Source organism: Balaenoptera musculus, chromosome 12 (assembly GCF_009873245.2).
Source record: "Balaenoptera musculus isolate JJ_BM4_2016_0621 chromosome 12, mBalMus1.pri.v3, whole genome shotgun sequence".
Taxonomy (NCBI): Eukaryota; Metazoa; Chordata; class Mammalia; order Artiodactyla; family Balaenopteridae; genus Balaenoptera; species Balaenoptera musculus.
Window position 1 is genome coordinate 37,103,222 of NC_045796.1, and position 21,530 is coordinate 37,124,751.

General features: G+C 39.7%; 1 protein-coding gene across 4 annotated transcripts; it reads right to left on the bottom strand.

Moving 5' to 3' along the window:
- Positions 1–9,427: 9,427 nt before the first annotated feature.
- Positions 9,428–21,332, bottom strand: HEY2 (hes related family bHLH transcription factor with YRPW motif 2). Of its 4 annotated transcripts, XR_005022245.1 has the most exons (6): positions 21,103–21,332; positions 19,107–19,185; positions 18,886–18,969; positions 16,474–16,555; positions 11,037–11,874; positions 9,428–10,945 (listed from the first exon to the last, which is right to left on the bottom strand). XR_005022245.1 is itself a non-coding variant. In XM_036872257.1 (5 exons), the coding sequence occupies exons 1-5, from the start codon at positions 21,183–21,185 to the stop codon at positions 11,189–11,191; spliced, it is 1,014 nt and encodes a 337-aa protein (XP_036728152.1). In that variant the 5' UTR covers positions 21,186–21,332; the 3' UTR covers positions 9,873–11,188. The 4 variants fall into 4 exon arrangements, 3 of the variants coding, with proteins under 3 accessions (XP_036728152.1, XP_036728154.1, XP_036728153.1); XM_036872257.1 differs by having other exon boundaries at positions 9,873–11,874; XM_036872259.1 differs by lacking the exon at positions 21,103–21,332 and adding an exon at positions 20,613–20,706 and having other exon boundaries at positions 9,873–11,874.
- Between the last annotated feature and the right edge of the window lie 198 nt (positions 21,333–21,530).

Here is a 21,530-nt window from a genome sequence, read left to right on the forward strand (position 1 = left end):
AGCAACATAGTGGGTGTGCCTGGTTAATAGAGAAGATGGAGAAAGGATTCAAAGAGAAGCACACAGAGCTCTTTCGAAGTACTGGTAGTGCTAAGCTGGGTGGTGAGTACACAGGTGTTAAGTCTCCTTTGATTATTTATAACACATATATTATACCATTTTTCTCTACCAATTCAATATTTAATTAAAATAAAAAACAAAAAGGAATGAATAATAATGTTTCAATAAAGTCTTTGGGATAATGACATGCAAGCAATATTTAGATGAGCAAAAATTCCACTCCTCTCTATTGCTGTAGTTTTTTTTTTTTTAAACATCTTTATTGGAGTATAATTGCTTTACAATGGTGTGTTAGTTTCTGCTTTATAACAAAGTGAATCAGCTATACATATACATATATCCCCATACCTCCTCCCTCTTGCGTCTCCCTCCCACCCTCCCTATCCCACCCCCCCATCCCACCCCTCTAGGTGGTCACAAAGCACCGAGCTGATCTCCCTGTGCTATGCGGCTGCTTCCCACTAGCTATCTATTTTACATTTGGCAGTATATATAAGTCCATGCCACCCTCTCACTTCGTCCCAGCTTACCCTTCCCCCTACCGGTGCCCTCAAGTCCATTCTCAACGTCTGCGTCTTTATTCCGGTCCTGCCCCTAGGTTCATCGGAACCATTTTTTTTTTTAGATTCCGTATATATGTGTTAGCATACGGTATTTGTTTTTCTCTTTCTGACTTACTGCACTCTGTATGACAGACTCTAGGTCCGTCCATCTCACTACAAATAACTCAAATTCGTTTCTTTTTATGGCTGAGTAATATGCCATTGCATATATGTGCCACATCTTCTTTATCCATTCATCTGTCAATGGACACTTAGGGTGCTTCCATGTCCTGGCTATTGTAAATAGAGCTGCAATGAACATTGCGGTACATGACTCTTCTTGAATGATGGTTTTCTCAGGGTATATGCCCAGTAGTGGGATTGCTGGGTCGTATGGTAGTTCTATTTTTAGTTTTTTAAGGAACCTCCATACTGTTCTCCATAGTGGCTGTATCAATTTACATTCCCACCACCAGTGCAAGAGGGTTCCCTTTTCTCTACACCCTCTCCAGCATTTATTGTTTGTAGTTTTTTTGATGATGGCCATTCTGACCGGTGTGAGGTGATACCTCATTGTAGTTTTGATTTGCATTCCTCCAATGATTAGTGATGTTGAGCATCCTTTCATATGTTTGTTGGCCATCTGTATATCTTCTTTGCAGAAATATCTATTTAGGTCTTCTGCCCATTTTTGGATTGGGTTGTTTTTTTGATATGGAGCTGCATGAGCTGCTTATATATTTTGGAGATTAATCCTTTGTCAGTTGCTTCTTTTGCAAATATTGTCTCCCATTCTGAGTGTTGTCTTTTCATCTTGTTTATAGTTTCCTTTGCTGTGCAAAAGCTTTTAAGTTTCATTAAGTCCCATTTGTTTATTTTTGTTTTTATTTCCATTTCTCTAGAAGGTGGGTCAAAAAGGATCTTGCTGTGATTTATGTCATAGAGTGTTCTGCCTATGTTTTCCTCTAGGAGTTTTATAGTGTCTTGCCTTACATTTAGGTCTTTAATCCATTTGGAGTTTATTTTTGTGTATGGTGTTAGGCAGTGTTCTAATTTCATTCTTTTGCATGTAGTTGTCTAGTTTTCCCAGCACCACTTATTGAAGAGGCTGTCTTTTCTCCATTTTATATTCTTGCCTCCTTTACGAATATTGCTGTAGTTTTAATGGTGTTTTTTTCTGAAGCAGGAAAGTTCCAGGTAGGTTGAAAACGATAAACGTAAAAATAAACCACAAGGTGGCGTCCTAGTCTCATGTGTCTCATTCAGACACGTTAAATCCAAGTAACCCATACTTACCTTGGAAACATTGGATATAGTCAAAACTTAGAGTTTACTGTATTCATAAGGAGCAACAGAGGATTTTTTTTCTTTTAGCTTCTTTCTTCTCATTTCATATGCTTGATTTTACTTGCATATGTACTGTGCTATCAGATTAAATTTAGGGGGAAGCAATTCAGATAAACTCAATATAACAAGTATTCAGGTCTAGCATATGACATTTATTCATTCATTCCTCATTCAGTCAGTCATGCATTCATGTATTCAGTCACTGAACTAACATCCACACATATTTTTTTTTTGAACTTCTCTTCTGTACCAGACACAGGGCAAAGAGGCCCTGGAAACAATGATGAACAAAAACATAGTCACTACCATTTGCTTTCAGTGTAGCGGTGGAGACAGATTAATCATATAATCACAAATTTAAATTGCCACTGACAAATTCTGTGAAAGAGAAGTGTGTGGTTCACAAGATTCCACAATATGGTTTTGAACCATTTGGAGATGTTTGAGGTGTGATCCATCTCTCGAGATCTGAAAAATAAGATGAGTTACCTAGGTAAGAAGGAGAGAAAAGAACATTGTGAGTAAAAGGAACATGTGCAAGGCCTTGTAGCAGGAGAGAGCAAGGAAGAAAAGGGCTGGAAAAAAAGGGGGATGGCTGGGTAGCAATTCAGAGGTAGCAGAGATAGGTGAGGTCTAAGAAGTGGGCAGGGGACAGATCTTGCATGGTCTTGTGGCTTGAGGTTAAGGATTTTGTCTTCATTCTAAGAGCATTAGGGAGGCACAGAAAGGAGGGTGGGAGCAGCTCAAAGTCCCTGCCCAGTCACTGGTGAGTCAGTAGCTTCGTCAGGGTTTATGACAGATTCTGCCCTAAGTGCTAGACAGTGGCACGACTCTGTCCGCCTATGTGTGATTAGCTTTTTGATAGTGAAGGACATCATTTAAAAACAGTAATATAATTTCAATATCGGCTGCATTTATTAGAGTTAAGATTTTTCTTTTAAAGAAACATGACTCCATTGTATTTATTTTGGATCAAACGGAAAGCCATTGCTTTTTGAAGACAGGAAACATGAAGTGTGCTATCTTAACAAATAAATAGATCTATTTAGCTCATCCACAACAAAATAAAAACCCTTGGCACCTAAAATAGAAAAGGGATGAAAGAAAATGTTTCGTTTATGGTCATACTGTCTCAGAAAGAACCATGTATTGGCAATTAGGAGACCTGGGTTAGGAGATGACTGTGGGGAAAGATCATCGAACTTGACTGAGCTTCCGCTTTTTTTCACCTGCTAAATGAAGCACTGGTCTAGGTTATGTTCTTCCAACTCTGAAATTCTGTGAATCTCTAAATATATTCAAAAAGAAATATGTACGTGCTATTAATTTAAAGAGAATGGGTATTGGGGGACTACCTGGGCATGTATTTGAGTAAAGTTGTGTGAATGGGACCGAATGAGACTTATTTTGGATCTTAAGAGGTTTTTTTTTTTAACTTTTTGGCCACACCACGTGGCACATGGGATCTTAGTTCCCCCACCAGGGATCGAAACTGCACCCCCTGCCGTGGAAGCATGGAGTCTTAACCACTGGACTGCCAGGGAAGTCCCTTAAGACATTTTCAACGGACTAAATTTGAATAAGCTACACTACCGTTTATTGATAGTATACCATGTGCCAGGTCTTATGAACATTATCTCATTTAATCCTCCAAAAATCCTTGTGAGATAGGTGTTGCTTTTTAAATCCTATTTTACTGATGAGAAAAACAAAGCTTACACAGATACAGAAATTTGTCCAGAGTCACACAATTAAGACATCTCAAGATGTATCCAGATCTGTCTGATTTCAGAACTTGTCCTTTTAGTCATTATACTATTTATTATACCCACTGAAGAGCTGAGATTTTACAAATGACTTATAAATATTGAGTAGAATAGAGAGACATTGACTAGAATTATAAATATGGAGTTCAAGTTATTTGTAAGTGATTTGAATAAGTACCAAAATTTTTAATAAGCTCCCACATCTTAAACAAAACTGCTTAATAGACTTGATTTAGCTAAGTTAAACATGCAGTGTCCTAGATAGGGCTGTGAAGCGGCACTATCATTTAGCAAACCACCTCCTTGCTAATATGTCTTTACTGTATCAATAGGGGATATGCCTACAGAATTAAACTTCTAATCTGTACATTTAAAAAGAACAATTAAATAACTTTTACAATTCTCTCACTTGTCATATCCTGAAAATAAACAGTGGTGAACTTTTTTTCTCCTTCTGTCTCAAGCTCCTGATACCCAAAGCAAGTAAGCTGCCTGCTGGACCTCGGTGTCTTGAGAAGTGACTAAAGGCACTTACATTGAGTTATTGCTCCTGTGTTGTTTTGTCTGTGGCTCCTGCTGTTGGGCACGCTTGGGGTTTGACAGTCACATCAAAGCGGTAGACTGTGTTGTGAGAGTAGTCAGCGTGGGCCAGATAATTCATGGGTTTATTGCTGAGACCTGTTCCCATGATAGTCATGGTCAGGTGGTACTTGGTGTTTAAGTCTGTTCTCTTGGTGTAAAACATATGCCTTAAGCCTGCTGAATGACTCAGCAGTTGTTGACTCATGGATATTTTTGGGGGGGCTTTCTGAATTTTGAAAGGGGACACAATGGCCCATCAAGCCTCCTTATTGTAGCAGTAAAGGATGTTTGTCATCATAGGCAATGCTTGCGCACTGAGCTTGACTGTACCCTCATCTGATGTCACCAGGCTGTCTGTGAGTTTTGATGTTACAGCACTCAACCATTTGTACTATGCTATGCTTATCTTTCTGCTGTCAGAAATATGTCAAAATAACAAAATAAATTTAACAGTGGCTGCTTGTGAGACAAAAAAGTGACTGGCTTAGTTCCTGTTTAGGAAGTGGCTGGTGACTGTGACTGAGAAGTGTGCTATGATGACAATAAAATATGGCCTGTGTGCCTCTGTGTTTTGCCCTCCTGACTGTGAACACGTCTCCGTCATCTTGCCAGGCCCCAAGGGAAGCCTATTTAAAGCAGCTGTGCTGGGACAGACTGGCTAGGATATGGGAAGAGGCCAGCCATTGCTGGCCCAGGAGAAAATTTACACAAACAGAGCTACACGAAGCTCTCGTCGTGTTGTTTTGGTGGGAAAAAAACAAAATAAACAAACAAACAACGCTGTCTTTGGGTTCTCTGCAATTAAGGGAAAAGGCTAAAAAAAAAAAAAAAACAATGAAAGACCTAGGAAGCAGGCAGAGTTTTATAGTTTTACAGTATGATAAATAATATTCAGTTCAATAGCTTATAATCAGGAAAGAAGGGGTTAACTCAAGATGCTCAGTTGTTTTAGGAGTTTATGAGCAATATAAAATTTATCACCCTACTTATACAAGTGAAACATTATGAATAACAGCCATTCTTTGCAAAGTAGTTTTTCTTCCGCAGGAGAAAATTTGACTGTTTTCACAGCAATGAAAACATAAAACTATTACAACGCAAGCTTAATGCACGAAACTTTAGAGTTAACTTGCCACTTTCTATCCCTTAAAAAATAAGCTTATAAGGCATTCTATTACATGCATATTCCATTTCATATGCATAAATCTCTTCATTCCCACAGACTAACAGAATGACAGCAGAGGTCAAGGAAACAGAAATATTCAGTTCTCAGAAGACTAAGATTTAGAGGCATATAAAAATATATCTCTGGATATAAGATTTTTGCAAAATTATACACATATAAACTGTTAACTGCTATAGAAAGCATGCTTAACTCAGGCCGAAGAGTTTAGGTTAGTTAAAAACCCCTTCCTGATAACAAGACTTGTTAAAGTGAATGGATTACTGAGCAGGTCTTCATAGGCCAAATGAAGAATGTTGTTTTATGACATGATGGACCTGGAATGTATAAACATTCAGAATAATCCAGCATTTTTCCCTCAAAAAAACTCTTATCTTTTATATCTAATGGAAGACAGGATTTTTTTTTCAAACTCAATTTACTCAGCTATCTAGTCTTAATATGTCACTATTTTGCCTCACTTTTGTCAACCACCTTGACTGAGATTATAGAATATTTTTGGTAGATTTAACAGAGGGTAACTTCACTGATTAAGATAAGTAATTTAAAACTTTATTAACTCTCAACTGCTTGACAGGTGAAAGTTAAAACTAGGGAACTGTCAAAATAATTTCCTTTCACGTTGCATTACAGAATAAAGTGGAGTTTCTTTTATCCTCTCATATATTAAAAGGGAGAGATGGTGGAGATTTTTATGCTAATTTACTCGTATTTAGCTCAAAGTGATCTCAGGCAGGTTGAGATTCTTGGTTAGTCTGAATGAGTGAGTCCAAAAGTACTGCCAGAAGCCACAGCCTAGAGGTCAAAGGTATGGGCTTAAGAATCAGACAGGCCTGGGCTGAGTCACAGCTCAAACTGCTAGGTATAACCTTGGACAATCAACCTCTTATTCTCTAATTCCTAATATGTAAAGATAATAAGAGTATCTACTCTATAGGAGAGTTAACCAGGCTTAAGTGAGGTAACAGATTTCAAGCACTTAGCATGGAGCTTAGCACAGAGAACAAAACAACATTAATAGTTAGTATTACATTTTATATCCGTTTCTAGACATGTGACTTAAAGAGTGTGTGTTGGTTCTGTCAGTTCTAAAAGAGGACCAGATTCCCTAACCAGCCAACCCCATTCATGTCTGTTCTTCTAAAGTTAGAAGTGAGGGAGAAAGTGCCAACTGGGACCTAAAGAACCATTTCTCATCTGCCTCTGGCCCCTCATACAAGTTTGTCGATGGAAGCCAAGGGACTTTTCTTCTTTTAAAGATCTCTCATCCAAGTTCAAAGACTTATCCTTCCTTCCAAAGAATATGAGCTATAGTCACAGTTTATGATGTCATATTTGCTGTAATGCTTTGTTGTAGTTGCTGAAATGCTCACAGCCTCAGTTATTGCTTAGATCTTAAAAGAATTACAAGGGGAAGTCAAACTCCATTCTTCAGTAAAATGCAGAACTAGGAATAGTCCCATTGGGCAATAAAAACATGAAAAGCTTAAAAAATATATATCTATCTTTAGATCATTAAGCCATTACAAAGTCAACCCAGATTCTTTGATTTGACTAAGACCCTATGCTGGTATTTTTTAAGTAAGCTAAATCACCCACATTTTAATCTATGTATATTTCTAGCCATGGATTTTAAAAATCACGTTCGAATATAATATTATAGTAGTGCCTCAAATCCAAGATACAATTTTGAAAAAAAGTTTTACACTTTGGAAATTGGGATGTGTAAAGTTATTTCATGGTGGTACTTTTCCTTAAAAACTGACCTTAAACTAATAGTGTATCTTGTAATTGATGGAGTCTTAGACTTACGAAATTATGAAATTCTAAAATTATCTTGCTTTGTGATGATGTTACCTGAGGTGATTACTCTTACTTTGTGTTAACTTAATTACTGGCAAAGGCACAAGATGAATATATAATAAGGAAGGTAATTGAAAAGGCTTCATTAAGACTGATGATACATAAGTACATGTGGATCATACAACCATCACTCTAGTTAATATTTGAACTATTTTATCTTTGAACATTACTTTAAAAGTCCCTCAGGGACTTCCCTGGTGGTGCAGTGGTTAAGAATCCGCCTGCCAATGCAGGGGACACAGGTTCGAGCCCTGGTCCAGGAAGATCCCACATGCCGCGGAGCAACTAAGCCCGTGCGCCACAACTACTGAGCCTGCGCTCTAGAGCCCGTGAGCCACAACTACTGAAGCCCGCACGCCTATGGCCCGTGCTCCGCACCAAGAGAAGCCACTACAATGAGAAGCCCGAGCACTGCATCGAAGAGTAACCCCCGCTCGCCACAACTAGAGAAAGCCTGCGTGCGGCAACGAAGACCCAACAGCCAAAATGAAAAATAAATAAATAAATTTATATAAAAAAATAAAAGTCCCTCAGATTTCTCCAAATATGATAGGAAATATCATATTTGTAATTGCCAAAGATCCCAAGGAGAGAAAAAGCTTCCCTGGCTAGTTCCTAGGAACCCCTTTCCTCATTCTCAGGGCACCTGCTTCTTTTGAGGGTCCCTATGAATAGCTAAGGTGGTAGTCATACCCATCATTGTCAGGCTGTGGGATCCCATAACATTAGAAAGCTGATGTAGACAGCACAATGCTAGGCACACAGTAGTTATTCAATAAATACTTTCTGGCTCAATGATGTGAAATATAAAACTGGGTTCTAATTAGACATACATATAGCTTTCATCATTTGGGGAAAACCAAATTTCTAAAAAAGTCCTCCTTTTTCTTTTTTTTCCTTCCCCTCCCCCCCCACCAAAAATCCTTTGAGTTAATTTTGGGACTAACTTTTACACAAACAAAACCCACCAAAAATCAAACCCTAAAAGTTCTTTTCCCTTGAACTATAAACAACATTTTTCTTTTTTCTGTTTTGGTAGTGAACATGAAAATTACCACAACTAAAGGTGAAACACCACTTTCACAAAACATTGGGTCAGAGATGGAAAATTCAATGGTAAAGTTAATAGAGTGAAATATGATGTTAAAAACTGAAGATATGAAACACTGATCAAGAACCAATGAACTTTAAACAACTGAAATTACTGACAATGATTATCTTTAGGAACACTGACACCCTTAGCAATTATGTAGCATGTTGGCTGGCAAATATTTTAATCAAATGATTTGAAAAATAATAACCCATATGTAACTGGGAAGAAAAAAAATGTAAGAAAAAAAAAGGAAGAGGATAAAAAGAAGGAAGAAGGGGATTTATCTTAAAATATTTAATCCAAAAAAAAAAAAACCCCATCACTAAAATAGTTTATATTGCAAAAAAAGAAGTTATTTGAATGCTGACATTACAACAGGCACAGAATCAACTATTAGATCGTAAATCAAAATTATTTCTATGCCTGCTATCCACAAATCACGATTAAAAAGCAAACTCCAAATACCACTAAATCCATTTTCTTATTTGTTACTTAATTCTATCAGTGCTGACAATAGTCACAGAGCTTACAGACAAGGGGAACAAAGGTGATCTGTTTTTGCTCATTTTTTCACCCACTTACAGAAAAAAATTAGATAAACTATATGCTTGATTTTGCAAAACTAAAATAATGTAAGAGGCTCCCACTTTTTCCTTTAACTTTGAGCATAATTGATAAGCATAATAGAAACATTAAAAAAAAAAATTATTCTCATCTGTTTGGCCCAACAGCTTCAGAAACTCTGAAATAGTCTATTTTAGGCCTCACTGAAGAAGGAGGGATACCTGCATAATTTCTACAGCATCAAAAGAAATCTTGAGGTAGGTACAGAGGATTTATCATCAGGATGCATATATATATATATATATATATATATATATATATATATATACACATACACACACATATATATATACACACATACACACACCTATCATGCATGCATGTGATGTTTTAAAAATACTCTATAAATATTTCTGAGTTCCAAAATGTATGACACATTCTAGCTTATTACCGTATGTTCGGTATACTGTTATTTGACCTTCTGGTATTTGCACTTTTCCAAGAAGAATGGTTAAGAATAAAAGGCAGAGGAAACTGATCACTTCCTGCCTCCAAATGATGTCATACTCACCTATGCTTAATTGGTTTACAAGCTCAAATACATGCTATTTTCAAGGCTGTGAATTATATCAAATGAGTTTGAAAGAGAAAAAGAAAAGCCATGGCTTAATTTGTTAGTGAAACAAGGCCTTGCTTGAAATTCACGTCAACTTTCCATTCTGCAAAGCAACTCATCCACATAAAAATGGTCAAAAAAGGACTTCATTTAATTAGTGATATGTAGACTTTTGCATAGAAAAAGGTTACAAAGTAATACAAAAAAGACTAGGTACAGTAATTTTAAAACAAATATTTAAAAGTATAATTTTGCATAATGTTTAACATTCTCATAATGTTTATTGCTTTCTCCACACAGCAGAGAAATGAAGTGCATAATAATACATGCTGTGTCTTTGTCTTTCAAACATAAATTCTCACGTGCTCAATTTCAAAGTATTAAGAGATTATTTTGTCATTAAACAAAATAAAAACAACAAAACCAAAACACCATTATGTAGCACTAGTCTAGGCATGGACAAAAATAATTTATGTACATCCCATTGCATACATTCATCTTGATTTGGGATCAAATACAATCACAAGCTTGACAAAGGACATTTAAAAATCGTGGCTTTTCTCTTCCCATTGTTCTCTCCCTGCCTCATCACTTCCAGAAATGCAACTTCTCCCCAAAAGGTGACAAGACTAGATTTTACATGTTATCGGGATGAAATGAAGAGGATAAATACGCAAAAATAGTCCAAATGAAACTGAATAAATTAAACTTTTACAAACTGGAGAGTTTTCAAGTTGGCATGAGTCAGATAGCCTCTGGTGGGCACACAGTAGGCAACTGCTTCTAGGTGCACTCTATAAATGCATGTTTTATATAAAGAAGCACCATATTTTGAGCCATAAAAAAAAAAAGTGCCTGGGGGTTTGCAGGCAGGGCAGAAATGCTTGTTAATCTGAGCACTGACGTAATAATTGCTTATACTAATACATTGTTAAATGTCACAACTTGGCAAGTTTGTACAAAAAAAGCAAACTAAGATAAAACTAGGTTTCTCAACTTGAAAATTACTTTCAGCAATCCTTTTGGCCAATAAAAACCTGTTGATTTCAACAGAGTGCTCTTTTCTGGTATTTGTACTAAAATGTCTGCAGCCTAATGCAAGACTTCTGTCCCTTATCCTTTCTTAACCTAACCTCTACGCTCTTCTTTACTTGTGCAACGTTGTATGTTCAAAAGAAAACTTTACTAGCTCAGGCACTTATGAAACACGAATATTTTTTTTTCCATTTAGTTTCAAGAAAATTCAGTCAGGGCATTTTTCTTCCCCAATTCAGACATCGTGATGCACTGCTGGATGGTTCAGTCCATATATTATTTTCCAGGAGACTTCTAAATGAAAACAAGTGTGACATTTTCAAAAGTTGCTGATGTCAGTTACCAAATTGCCTTAAACCAAAACAGAGAAAAAAGATAATACCACATTTCCACTTCTGAGGTTTGTGTCTCAAATAGCTTTATTGTTCCTTTGTGGATCCGCAGACATCTGTATGGCTACTTTCAGGGTGCAGAGGTTTTAAGCCGACTCTGAAATGAAGGACATTCAGTTACTACTGCAAGAAGTTCAATGAAAACTTAAAAAGCTCCCACTTCTGTCCCCCAGGGTCGGTAAGGTTTACTGTTTGTTCCACTGCTTGTCTGCTGAGGGCTGGACGTGGCCGATACCGACAAGGGAGGGCTGATGGCTGTGGCAGCTGCCACTGCTGCAGCTGCGTTTGGGGGGAGCATGGGGAACGCCCCAGCGAAGGACAGAGGGAAGCTGTGCGCAGCTGCCGTGGCTGCTGCAGCGGCCGCGTGGACAGTGGCTGAGAGGGACAAGAGAGAAGTGGAGAGAGGCGGCACACAGGGGGCGACACTGCCTGTTGACGGCATCCGAAGGGCAGAGTCTGCGTGGGCAAACGTGGCCGTGAGGAGGGTGGAGCCGTGGGCGGGAGGCACTTCTGAAGTGGTGGAGAGGCGGCAAGGCGTGGGCTCTGAGGCGTGGAGTCCGCTGGGTTGGAGCAGGGCTGCCGGAAGGTGGTGGAAGGCCGCCGCCCAGTGGTGCGGATGCAGGGGGTGATGGTGGTGGGCCAGAGACGAGGTCATTGCCGCCGCCTCTCGCTGTGAGGCGCACGTGCTGAGATGAGAGACCAGGCGCACCCGCAGTGGATCGGAGGAGTCCAGGCCTTCCACAGAGCTCAGGTACCTTGCCACTTCGGTTAAGCACTCTCGGAATCCAATGCTCATGAAGTCCATGGCAAGAGCGTGGGCGTCAAAGTAGCCTGAAAGGAGGTTTGAGCAAAGCGGGGGCCAGGAGAGACAGTGAGAGAAAGAACGATACAATTATGAAGAGTAGCCACAACCTACGTTCCACCCTGACCTTCAGAGATTTAAGTAGAACGACGATCCTTTCTGAGAACGTTGCCAGCTATTTATGGTTGTAATTTTTGCAGAAGTTAAGAAAGTGCACTTTGCAATTCACATGTGTGACAACTCTGACAATGCTATGTACTGCAGTTGTTCCTGCAACCAAATAGCACAGTGGGGAAAAGAATTAAGAACATCTGTGTTTCAAACATTTCCAGAAAAAAAAAAATCGTGTCTCTTCTTTTGTATTGTGGGATAGTGAAATTTTCTAGTAAACGTTTCCACGGTATAACAGAGTACCAGTCTCTCTGTCTCTGTCACGTGAATTGGAGATTAAAGGGTTTATCTGAAACATCCTCACTCTCTTGGCATTTATAACCGAGATGTGAAATGCGTATGAGCAGTTTGAGGACTTTTTTTAGAAATGTGCCAGAACTGCTTAATAAATTCATAAATGCTTCTTGACTCATAGTGTTTTTCATCAACAAAATGAAAACACCATTACTTTGTATGGAAAAAAGTTAAAGAAGCAAAATGATTTTTAAAAATTTGGTTACTAATTTGAAGATCTTATTTTTCTATCAGGTAATATAACATTACTATAACTCCTAGTTTTCCTGAAGTCCAAATATACATTTCTTTCATTGGTTAGCTTACTTTTTTCTGGCATCCTTCCAAGAAAGAAATGTATATTAATTGTGTCAGTGTGCATGCACATACCCTTACACCTAAGGTTACTACCATTAAAATGGCTAGAGCTGGTCACATTTATGAGAATCCCTTTTTATCGAAAGATAACACATTAGAATAGAAAATAGTGGGCTTCCCTGGTGGCGCAGTGGTTGGGAATCTGCCTGCTAATGCAGGGGACGCGGGTTCGCGCCCTGGTCTGGGAGGATCCCACATGCCGCGGAGCGACTGGACCCGTGGGCCACAACTACTGAGCCTGTGCTCCGCAACAGGAGAGGCCACGATGGTGAGAGGCCCGCGCACCGCGATGAAGAGTGGCCCCCGCTTGCCGCAACTAGAGAAAGCCCTAGCACAGAAACGAAGACCCAACATAGCAATCAAGCAATCAATCAATAAATTAAAAAAAAAAAAAAAAAGAAAAAAGAAAATAGTAACATCTGATTAGTATCAGTGCCAATTTAGGGTACTGATAATAATCAGACATTTGGGGAAATGTCACCACTTTGAATAAGTGATCTCTAATGTGTATAAACGTATCCTTTTTAGACTTTTTTTTCTCATTTGCAACTTTTTTTTAAACAATTTTCAAATTAAAATTTAGTCTACTCACTTCGGGGATGTGTATATACATAAACGAGAAATATCACATTCAAACAAGGTTATTTTCATCTAAGGCATTTACTACATTCCCTTTTTTATGATTTTGTAGATCAAAGTATTACCTGTTTTGTTTATCATGTATTAACAATTAGACTAGCACTTTGTAAAATAGTAGTCACAATATTCAAAGTCCAAGAGCTAGAATTTCAACAGAAATTTGGAAGTCCCGAAAAGAAATTTGAGGAAAAAATATACACCATTAAGACAGTAACAACAACAGCACAAAGCTGACATAAGAGAATATCATGAAATGTGGAAGATCAGCAACAAAAAGAGTCATTATCCCAGGACTTCAGCATGGTTAGCAATAAAGACCCTGGCATTAGGAGGGAAAGTTCTTCCTGAAGAAGACGCCTCCAAAGAAAGACTTCCCATAAGAGTCCTCAGGGTTCTCTGCAAGGCTTTGCAGACTGCTGACTTCATGAGAGAAGGGAGATAATCATCAGAGTAGACAAGAGTCCAGAAACCCAGAGGGATCTAGAAATTTAGGTTACTCTACTAAATCCTCTCTAGAAACTCCTGCAATACCAAGACAGACTAAAGAATGGACCAACAGAATTGTACCCCAGGAACTTCCAAGAATCTTCATGAGTCGGCATGAAGTAATTGAAATTTGTGATTTGCCAGCTGTATGTGGTTGTATATGGGTGAGTTCTCTGTTGCATCTTAAGGAATATAAATTATGTAATTCCTATACTGTTGCTGAACGCAGAGGGAAATGACGATGAGCAACTGTTTCCTGCGACCGCACCTTGGGCCAATAATCATAGCACAGGGGTCCACACCACTTCCATCACTGCTCTCTGGGCTTTAAGTGAATAAGCTCACGACAACCTTGCGAAGTGAACACCATCACTGTCCTCATTTTACAAATGAAGAAACTGGGGCTCAGAAAAGGTCAGTCCTTTATCTAGGGTCACAGACCAAAAAAAAAAAAAAAAAAAAGAGGGGCTTCTCTGGTGGCGCAGTGGTTGAGAATATGCCTGCTAATGCAGGGGACACGGGTTCGAGCCCTGGTCTGGGAAGATCTCACATGCCGCGGAGCAACTAGGCCCGTGAGCCACAACTACTGAGCCTGCACGTCTGGAGCCTGTGCTCCGCAACAAGAGAGGCCGTGATAGTGAGAGGCCCGCCCGCACGCAGCGATGAGGAGGGGCCCCCGCTTGCCGCAACTAGAGAAAGCCCTCGCATAGAAACGAAGACCCAACACAGCCAAAAATAAATAAATAAAATAATTATTAAAAAAAAAAAAAAAGACAAGAAAAACGAGCCAGGATTTGAAACCAGGCAAGCCAAATGCAGTGTCTGTCCTTCACCAGTACATTTTGAGGCCCCCATAGCAGCTGTGAGTCTTTAACAATTCGAGCCCACACTGCCAGCCCCCCTTCTTCAAGGCCCACACGTTCTCCTGCGAGGTGACCTCTCTAATGAGCTGGCAGTCAGGCGACTTGTATGGAGCTTGCTCGGAAATGTCTGTTCACAAACTATTTTGGGATGAATTTTAGGACTGTTCAGGTAGCCAAGAATAGCAACCAAGATGGAACTTAGTGTTTATAATAAGGCATAAGAACAATATTACTCTTTAGAAGTATAGCTCATGCCAAATATTTGAAACGCTGATAAAAATTCTTAGCCTTGTGGCTAACAATGCCAAGGGAAGTAAAGCAATCAAACAACTTTCCCTGCACGATCACTAACCCGATCAGTCCCCTAACATCCTGAGGGAGCAGGTGTAGAGGCAGAATCCTGGGGCGGCGGGGGGCCTTGAGGGCTCACAGTGCTAGTACAGGTCTCCCTGTGCAGCCCAGCACCTCTGTCTCGGCTTAAAGGTGGGTCAGTGGCCAAGCTGGGCTGGATCACAGGCTTCTAGAATTTCATCCAGTTCTCTTCCCTATTACGTAAGAATATTTGCAGCCTATGCTGAGGGTTACATTTTAAAGAGTAGAAATCACAATTCCATACCCATTCAGGATGGTTATTCAGGCAGGACGGCTCCTTGAGAAGGTACAGCAGAGGGTAAGTCACACCGTGTGTGAGGGCGTCCCTTTACAATGATCACCCCCCCACCTGACACAGGTAAAGGATGGTGAAGGTCAGGGCTGATGCTCCACAGGTCCTCAGCTGGAGTTAAACACTGAAATACTTCTGTACCAACTGATAAACAGCTATTTCCCTCCAATGCCCTGCCCCTGTCCTGATCTAGGGCAAACTGTGATACTACGTAATAAAAGGCTAATGCTGAGCAGAGATAAGCGTTCAGGGTGTAGCTGCAGCACTTAGCCCCTGTGGTACCCTCTCCTTACCCAGTTATCAAATATATGGAACAGCACCCTTGGCTAAGATGAATACCAAAGGCCTGCCTGAAGGGTGAAAAAGATATAAAAGGGCAAAATCAAGTCTGAGTGATGTGTGAGAAGTGGGATAATGAAATCTGAATGAATACTACATCGTTTAGGATCTCAAGTCCATTCATAGCATGAAGTGAGGGTCAGTCCCTGACCCTCTGGACTATTCTTCCCTAAATCACTATCCAGTACAGAAGACATCTCTCCACAGCACTGGGCCCAGGGCACCTGCTCCTGTTTGCTCTTCACAGGAATGACTGCTCCATCAGTGGTTTCCAGGACAGAGATTCACTACCTGCACTTCAAATGCTCTGTGTGGTCTAAATACAAAATCAACCAAACTCTGAAAACAACAATGAAAATTCACTTCCTTTGGAATAGCTGCATTATAGTGAGTCCTATCCCTGATTTAATGGGGGACTGGGGAGAGGGAAAGAAGAAGAGAAAAAGATTGCCTCTTAACCTCCTGTTTATGTTTGGATGTTTGTGTGTTTGTTTTGTCTTTCTGTACAAATTCCAGCATGCACTTTTGAAAGTCCCAAACAAACCTCTGACCAGGCTGCTGTGAATGAAGCTTTACTCCCACAGTATTATAAAAGCAAACACAAGCCCAGGGTCAAGTGCTTCTTTTGTTCCAGAAGTTCTTTCCCACGAGTTCAATCCTGCCATTAGCATTGATTTCCACGGCTTTAATCTGGGACCTCCTATCTCAGCTCGTTAAAGAACTGTTCAACTATGACTTCCTTACAATCTTAGGGAGAAAAAATGAAAAGAGAAAGGTAGAAGGGGCGGGGGGTGGGGATGAAGTCACCTACTTACCTTTACCCCCAGTTGCCTGGAGCATCTTTAAATGATCGACTGTCATTTGCAGTATTTCAGCTTTTTCTAACTTTGCAGATCCCTGAATAAACAAATAATAAAATCTTATAAGTCCTATGGAAATGAATTTGGAACAACTTACCCTGAATTTTTAATTTTCCCTCTCACTAGAAAATTCTAAGTTTAACTTTTTCACAGAAAAATATGAATTCTTCCTGAACTTTACATGAAAACACTAATTGCATCACACCTAATGACAGATATTTGCCATTTTAACTTTTAAAGACTAAAAGGCATAATAAATAATTTTTAAACACACAAAAATAATTATACTAAGATCACTCTACCCAAACTACTACAACTGCAAAAATCTCAAACTGCATCAAACTGGTTAATAATATACTTTATTTTATCAGGGGATATACAATAGTCTTATATAATGCTGAAGTCTAGATCAGTTGAATCCAACTCTGGAGGAAAAGCAGACAGGATCTCAGCAAATTATTGTTAAAAAGCATATTTTTCAAAAATAGAAAATTCTATTATGTCTTTAAGGTAATTCATACTACACCACTGTAAGTATAGAACCAAAAGTGCGATGGGAAGACTTTCAAGGGTTTTTTTTTTTTTCCCCAATAATTACCAGCAGGTGTCACTGTAAATTCCAAGATCATAAACAAGGAAGCATAATCTAACTTTAATCTAATAAGCATCAAAAATGCTTAAGGATATTTGAACCCTTTAAAATAGTTCTTAACAAAATTGTCATTATATTTTTATGCCCCTCCCCCATTTTAAAACAAGGCAACCTCTGGAAACCAACTGAAATACAAATGTGCCACTTCAAACTGTCTCAGAGGGCTGTGGGTGGCTTCTAATTTCTTAGAAGAGCTAAATAATTAAATCAGTATGTTTTCTTGAAAAGGAAACTGCAGTTTATTTCAGGTTCCTATGCTTTACTTGTTTTGTGAAAATTGTCAGCACCCATTGCATGGTGAGAGTGCCAGAGTGATTTAAACTGCTTGAAAGAACACTCTTCTAATTACATTGTGACAGGGCCAGCTCTCTAGGGTTGGTCGCCAAGCTCAGCAAATGGGAAAGCCTGTGTTTATGGTAACTAACTGCCAAACTACTGAGGTTTGCTTTTAAGGTTTAAGTCGACATTTAAGAAAAAAAATCTAACGAACTCCACCCCCCCAACCCCCCGCCAAAAAAAATCACCAAACTGTTTCTCATAACTGTAGACATTTCAGCACTGAAAGTAAAAACGTCACTGATTACTGATATTTTCATTTTCAACGTATTGTCATGGGAAATGCTAATAATCAAAACTACAATTTGCCCATTACATTTAGCTCATTAAAGACAGTTTCAGCATATAGAGCGGTGCCTTTTTTCTCTTAAAAATGTATAGTCAATAGCATTTGACAACTTGTACTTCTGTCAATGTTCAGTTTTTCCATGAATATGTACAGTAGTTTCAGTGAAAGTGACTAATAACAAAACTGCAGTTTCTGGATAATTTCCAAGGGCTTTGTAGGGCTTGCTTTATAATGTTTGTGGTTCATGAAGTAAACAACAAAATGGAATAAACAAACAACAGCTGTCTTATACCCTATTTGAATTTAATTGAAAGTTATTTTCAACAAGGGTATGATGCCATACTCTTTGAAAGATGCTCTTTGAAATCTATCAGCCACGGCGGCAGGAGGAAAAACACAACTCTTCCAAAATGAAAAGGAAGATTTAAACATTTGGCTTCCTACTTTACTAAGTGTGCAAATCTTTTTTTTTTCCTTCCTTCTTCTTTTTTTTGTAAAGGAATACTTTAATTCTGAAAAGGGGAATTTATGGCTAGTTTGATTTTTACCAAACTTCCACAAAGATGCCTCAAAACAAACCTCATTCTATTAAGCCAGGGATTCAAAATGAAACCAAGTGGTTTTGTAAATAAATTTTGTTAGTATTATTGTTTAGGAAATAGAGCTAGAGGTGTTACTTCCTCGGCTTTGATTATTTTTTAAAATAAAAAGCTTACTTTTTAAAGAATAGTTTGAGACAAAAATGAAATTTCAAATAGATATCTTTTCTGAAGAAGAAGAATACTACATACAGCTCAGTTTTAAACAAAACCACTACTGGTATTCACAGAAGGAACAGAGAGAGCATGAACATGTTACCCTTAAGGGGAAAATAAGCTAGAGAATGGAAATGTTTTTCAACTTCATGATGGATTATGTTTTTAATAGTTTTGCCACAACAAAGCATTTTATTGAAATAGCTGCTCTGTGCCAGATCACGGCACATACACCATTATTTTAATAAGCTTTAAGAAGAACCCACGTTGCCAGATGAGAGAATCAGCTTTTTTGAGCTCACTGGTGGGGTGGTCAGGATGGGGGGGCAGCTTACTTGTTTTTCAAAAGCGGTTGGCACCAGTCGTCTCAGCTCAGATAAACTGTTATTTATCCGATCTCGACGCCTTTTCTCTATTATCTATCCCCAAAAAGCAAAACAACAACAAAAGTTCATGAATACACAAATGATAAAATTACTCGTAATGGAAAAATACAACTGCTACACATTAGGCTGGATTACATGAAATAAAAAGACAAAAAAAAAAAATCACATACCCCTCTCCTTTTCTTTCTTGCCATAATCTGAGATGTCGTTGTTGGAGAATTCGATCTAATCACAGAGCTAGTACTTTGTCTACGAAATAAGAAGAGTTTGTCAGGTGCTGCATTAACATAACAATTGTTTTCTTCTGGGTGCTTGATGGCACCCATTAAATATTCAGAGTGACAGCACAGTTCAGATCAGCATTATTTTATTCTTAATTCTTGCTCTTTACAGACTTTGCTCTCAGCCCTTATATCTCTTTTCAGATAGGAATCATGCCTTTTTTTCTTTTAATTTTAATGAGTAATCCAGATGTCAAATCCCCTGGCAAAAACATCCCTAAACTTTTACTGAGCCTCCCAATGAAATAATTATGGGCAGTCAGGGTGAGAAGTTAGATATTAGTACTTCCTAGTTCCACTCATGAATGTTTCTTAAAAGTCAATTAATCTCTAATAGCATCCCTCCTCCTCCCTCTGGTAAGACCCACTGAACAAAGCAAAGCTATTTTAAAATAATTACTATCAAACAGATATACAGCCATCACATGTCAAACTGTTGTCCCTAGATGCAATCTTTAAAATAAACAGAAGTTACCTTACTATTTCAAAACTCCAAGTAGTCATACAAGAAAAAAATGACAAATTCAATGTTTTCTATATTAATCTTCCAAAAGAATGACCCCAAATTAAATATGCCACTAATAGAAAAATTAAAATTAGATCAACTACTAGGTAGATGTTTTACTTTGAAAATAAAACTCTAGGTGAGTATCTCTCAGCCTTCAATCTAAGCTTAAAACTCTCAGAGTTGTAATCCATCTTGAGTTTGCTAATGAAAAAATATTTTATATCAAAAGTTCAATCAAATCACTTTATTGTCACATAATTTTTATGATCCTTTCTAGTTTGTATCTGTTTCTCTTCATAATTCATGGATACTCTGCTTCCTCATGTTCTCAAATTCTCCAGGTTCCTGTTATTTGTTCTCTTTCATTATAGAAATATTGCACACACCAGGTTCTTATTACCTCACCTTCTCACTTCTGGATCTTATTTCTGAATTAACTGTTCCCCTCATTCCCACCCCCTTCTCAACTGGTTTCACCTTTCACATAACATCTTTTGTTTTTCGGATCTCATTTTTTAAGATGACACAACACTTTAATAATTAGAAGATACTTTGCAAACAACGTTTCAAGTAAATATCTTTGCTTTTGCTGATTCCAGGCTAAGGTTTGTACATATTAGAATAATAATATTGAAAGAAAACCAGTTTTCCAAACGTAGAATTTTACTCTTTGAGTGACAGCTGCAGATAAATAATTAAGGTGCTTCTGGGGATGCCAATTAGAAGCAATTATCATTTGACCCGCCTTGGCACTAAAACGCCTCCATAACCTCCCTCTGTCACTGGAAAGTGGAGGTCTGGCTTCCGTGATCACGATCTCAATCTTCTCCAGACTCAGGAACAAGCAAAGAGATGATGCCTGAAACGATCCTTCATCTGTCACTCACACTCCCGTCAGCAAAGTCACATACGATCAACCTGGAAATCTCAGCCTACTTAGCCTTGACATCGCTAATTGCTTTAATGGCTCCAAAAAGCAAGTCATCTTTTAGTCTCTTTAAAAATAAAAAAAATCATTTTTTTCTCTCTTCGCCTGGCCCATTTTGAAAGTGCTCCCAAATGCAGTTTCGGTGGCGGGGGCGTTGCCCGTCGCCCGGGCGTGCCAGTCCGCACGCCCAACGCTGACAGCCGGGGACCCTCCTTCGCCAACCTCTGCACACTTTCAGCCGCCCCACCCCTAGAGTGCAAACCCACATGCCTCGCCCCACCCGAACACGCGCTCCGTGAGCGCCCACCCCTGAAAGTTTTTCGGGCAAAACTTTCCCCGCTCGGTTAGAACGCGGCGGAGAGGAACCTCGGGATTTCCAAGTAGCCGCTCGTACACAAAGCTCCCCGATGCCTCGGGCTCCGGACAGCTCCCGCCGAGCCCGCGCTCACCCCGAGTAATTGTTCTCGCTCCCCACGTCGATGGTCTCGTCCATGTCGCTCTCAGAGGTCGTCTCCTCGCAAGGGCGCTTCATCACGGCGAACACCGCACGGGGTGCAGCCGGGCCGGAGCCTCGGACACCGAGCCGGACGCAGCGCCCTCCCTGCTTGCCTCCTCCCTCCCGCCCTCCCTGGGCCCGGGCAGGCGCGGCTCGGGCGGCGGCGCGGTCGGCTCCTCGCGGCTCTTTCCCACGCTGCAGCCCAGCTCGGCCGCAAGAGCCGGCGCCGGCCACGCCTCCCCGCGCGGGCGGGGCCCCCTCGCCCGCCTCCAGCGCGCAGGCCCCCGCAGTTCCGCCGGGCACCGCCTCCTCGGGAGTCAGCGTGTCCCGGGATTGGCCGGAGCGGAGGGGTGGGGCCGCGCTCGCCAAACCCCGCCGCGG

What these genes read in the sequence shown, in the direction of transcription:
- HEY2 (XM_036872257.1), bottom strand. Translation starts at nt 21,185, where the DNA reads ATGAAGCGCCCTTGCGAGGAGACGACCTCTGAGAGCGACATGGACGAG. An exon ending in AGCGAGAACAATTACTCGGG is followed by an intron (nt 19,186 to 21,102) that starts GTGAGCGCGGGC and finishes CTTATTTCGTAG; the next exon opens with ACAAAGTACTAGCTCTGTGA. An exon ending in CAACCGCTTTTGAAAAACAA is followed by an intron (nt 16,556 to 18,885) that starts GTAAGCTGCCCC and finishes TTGTTTATTCAG; the next exon opens with GGATCTGCAAAGTTAGAAAA.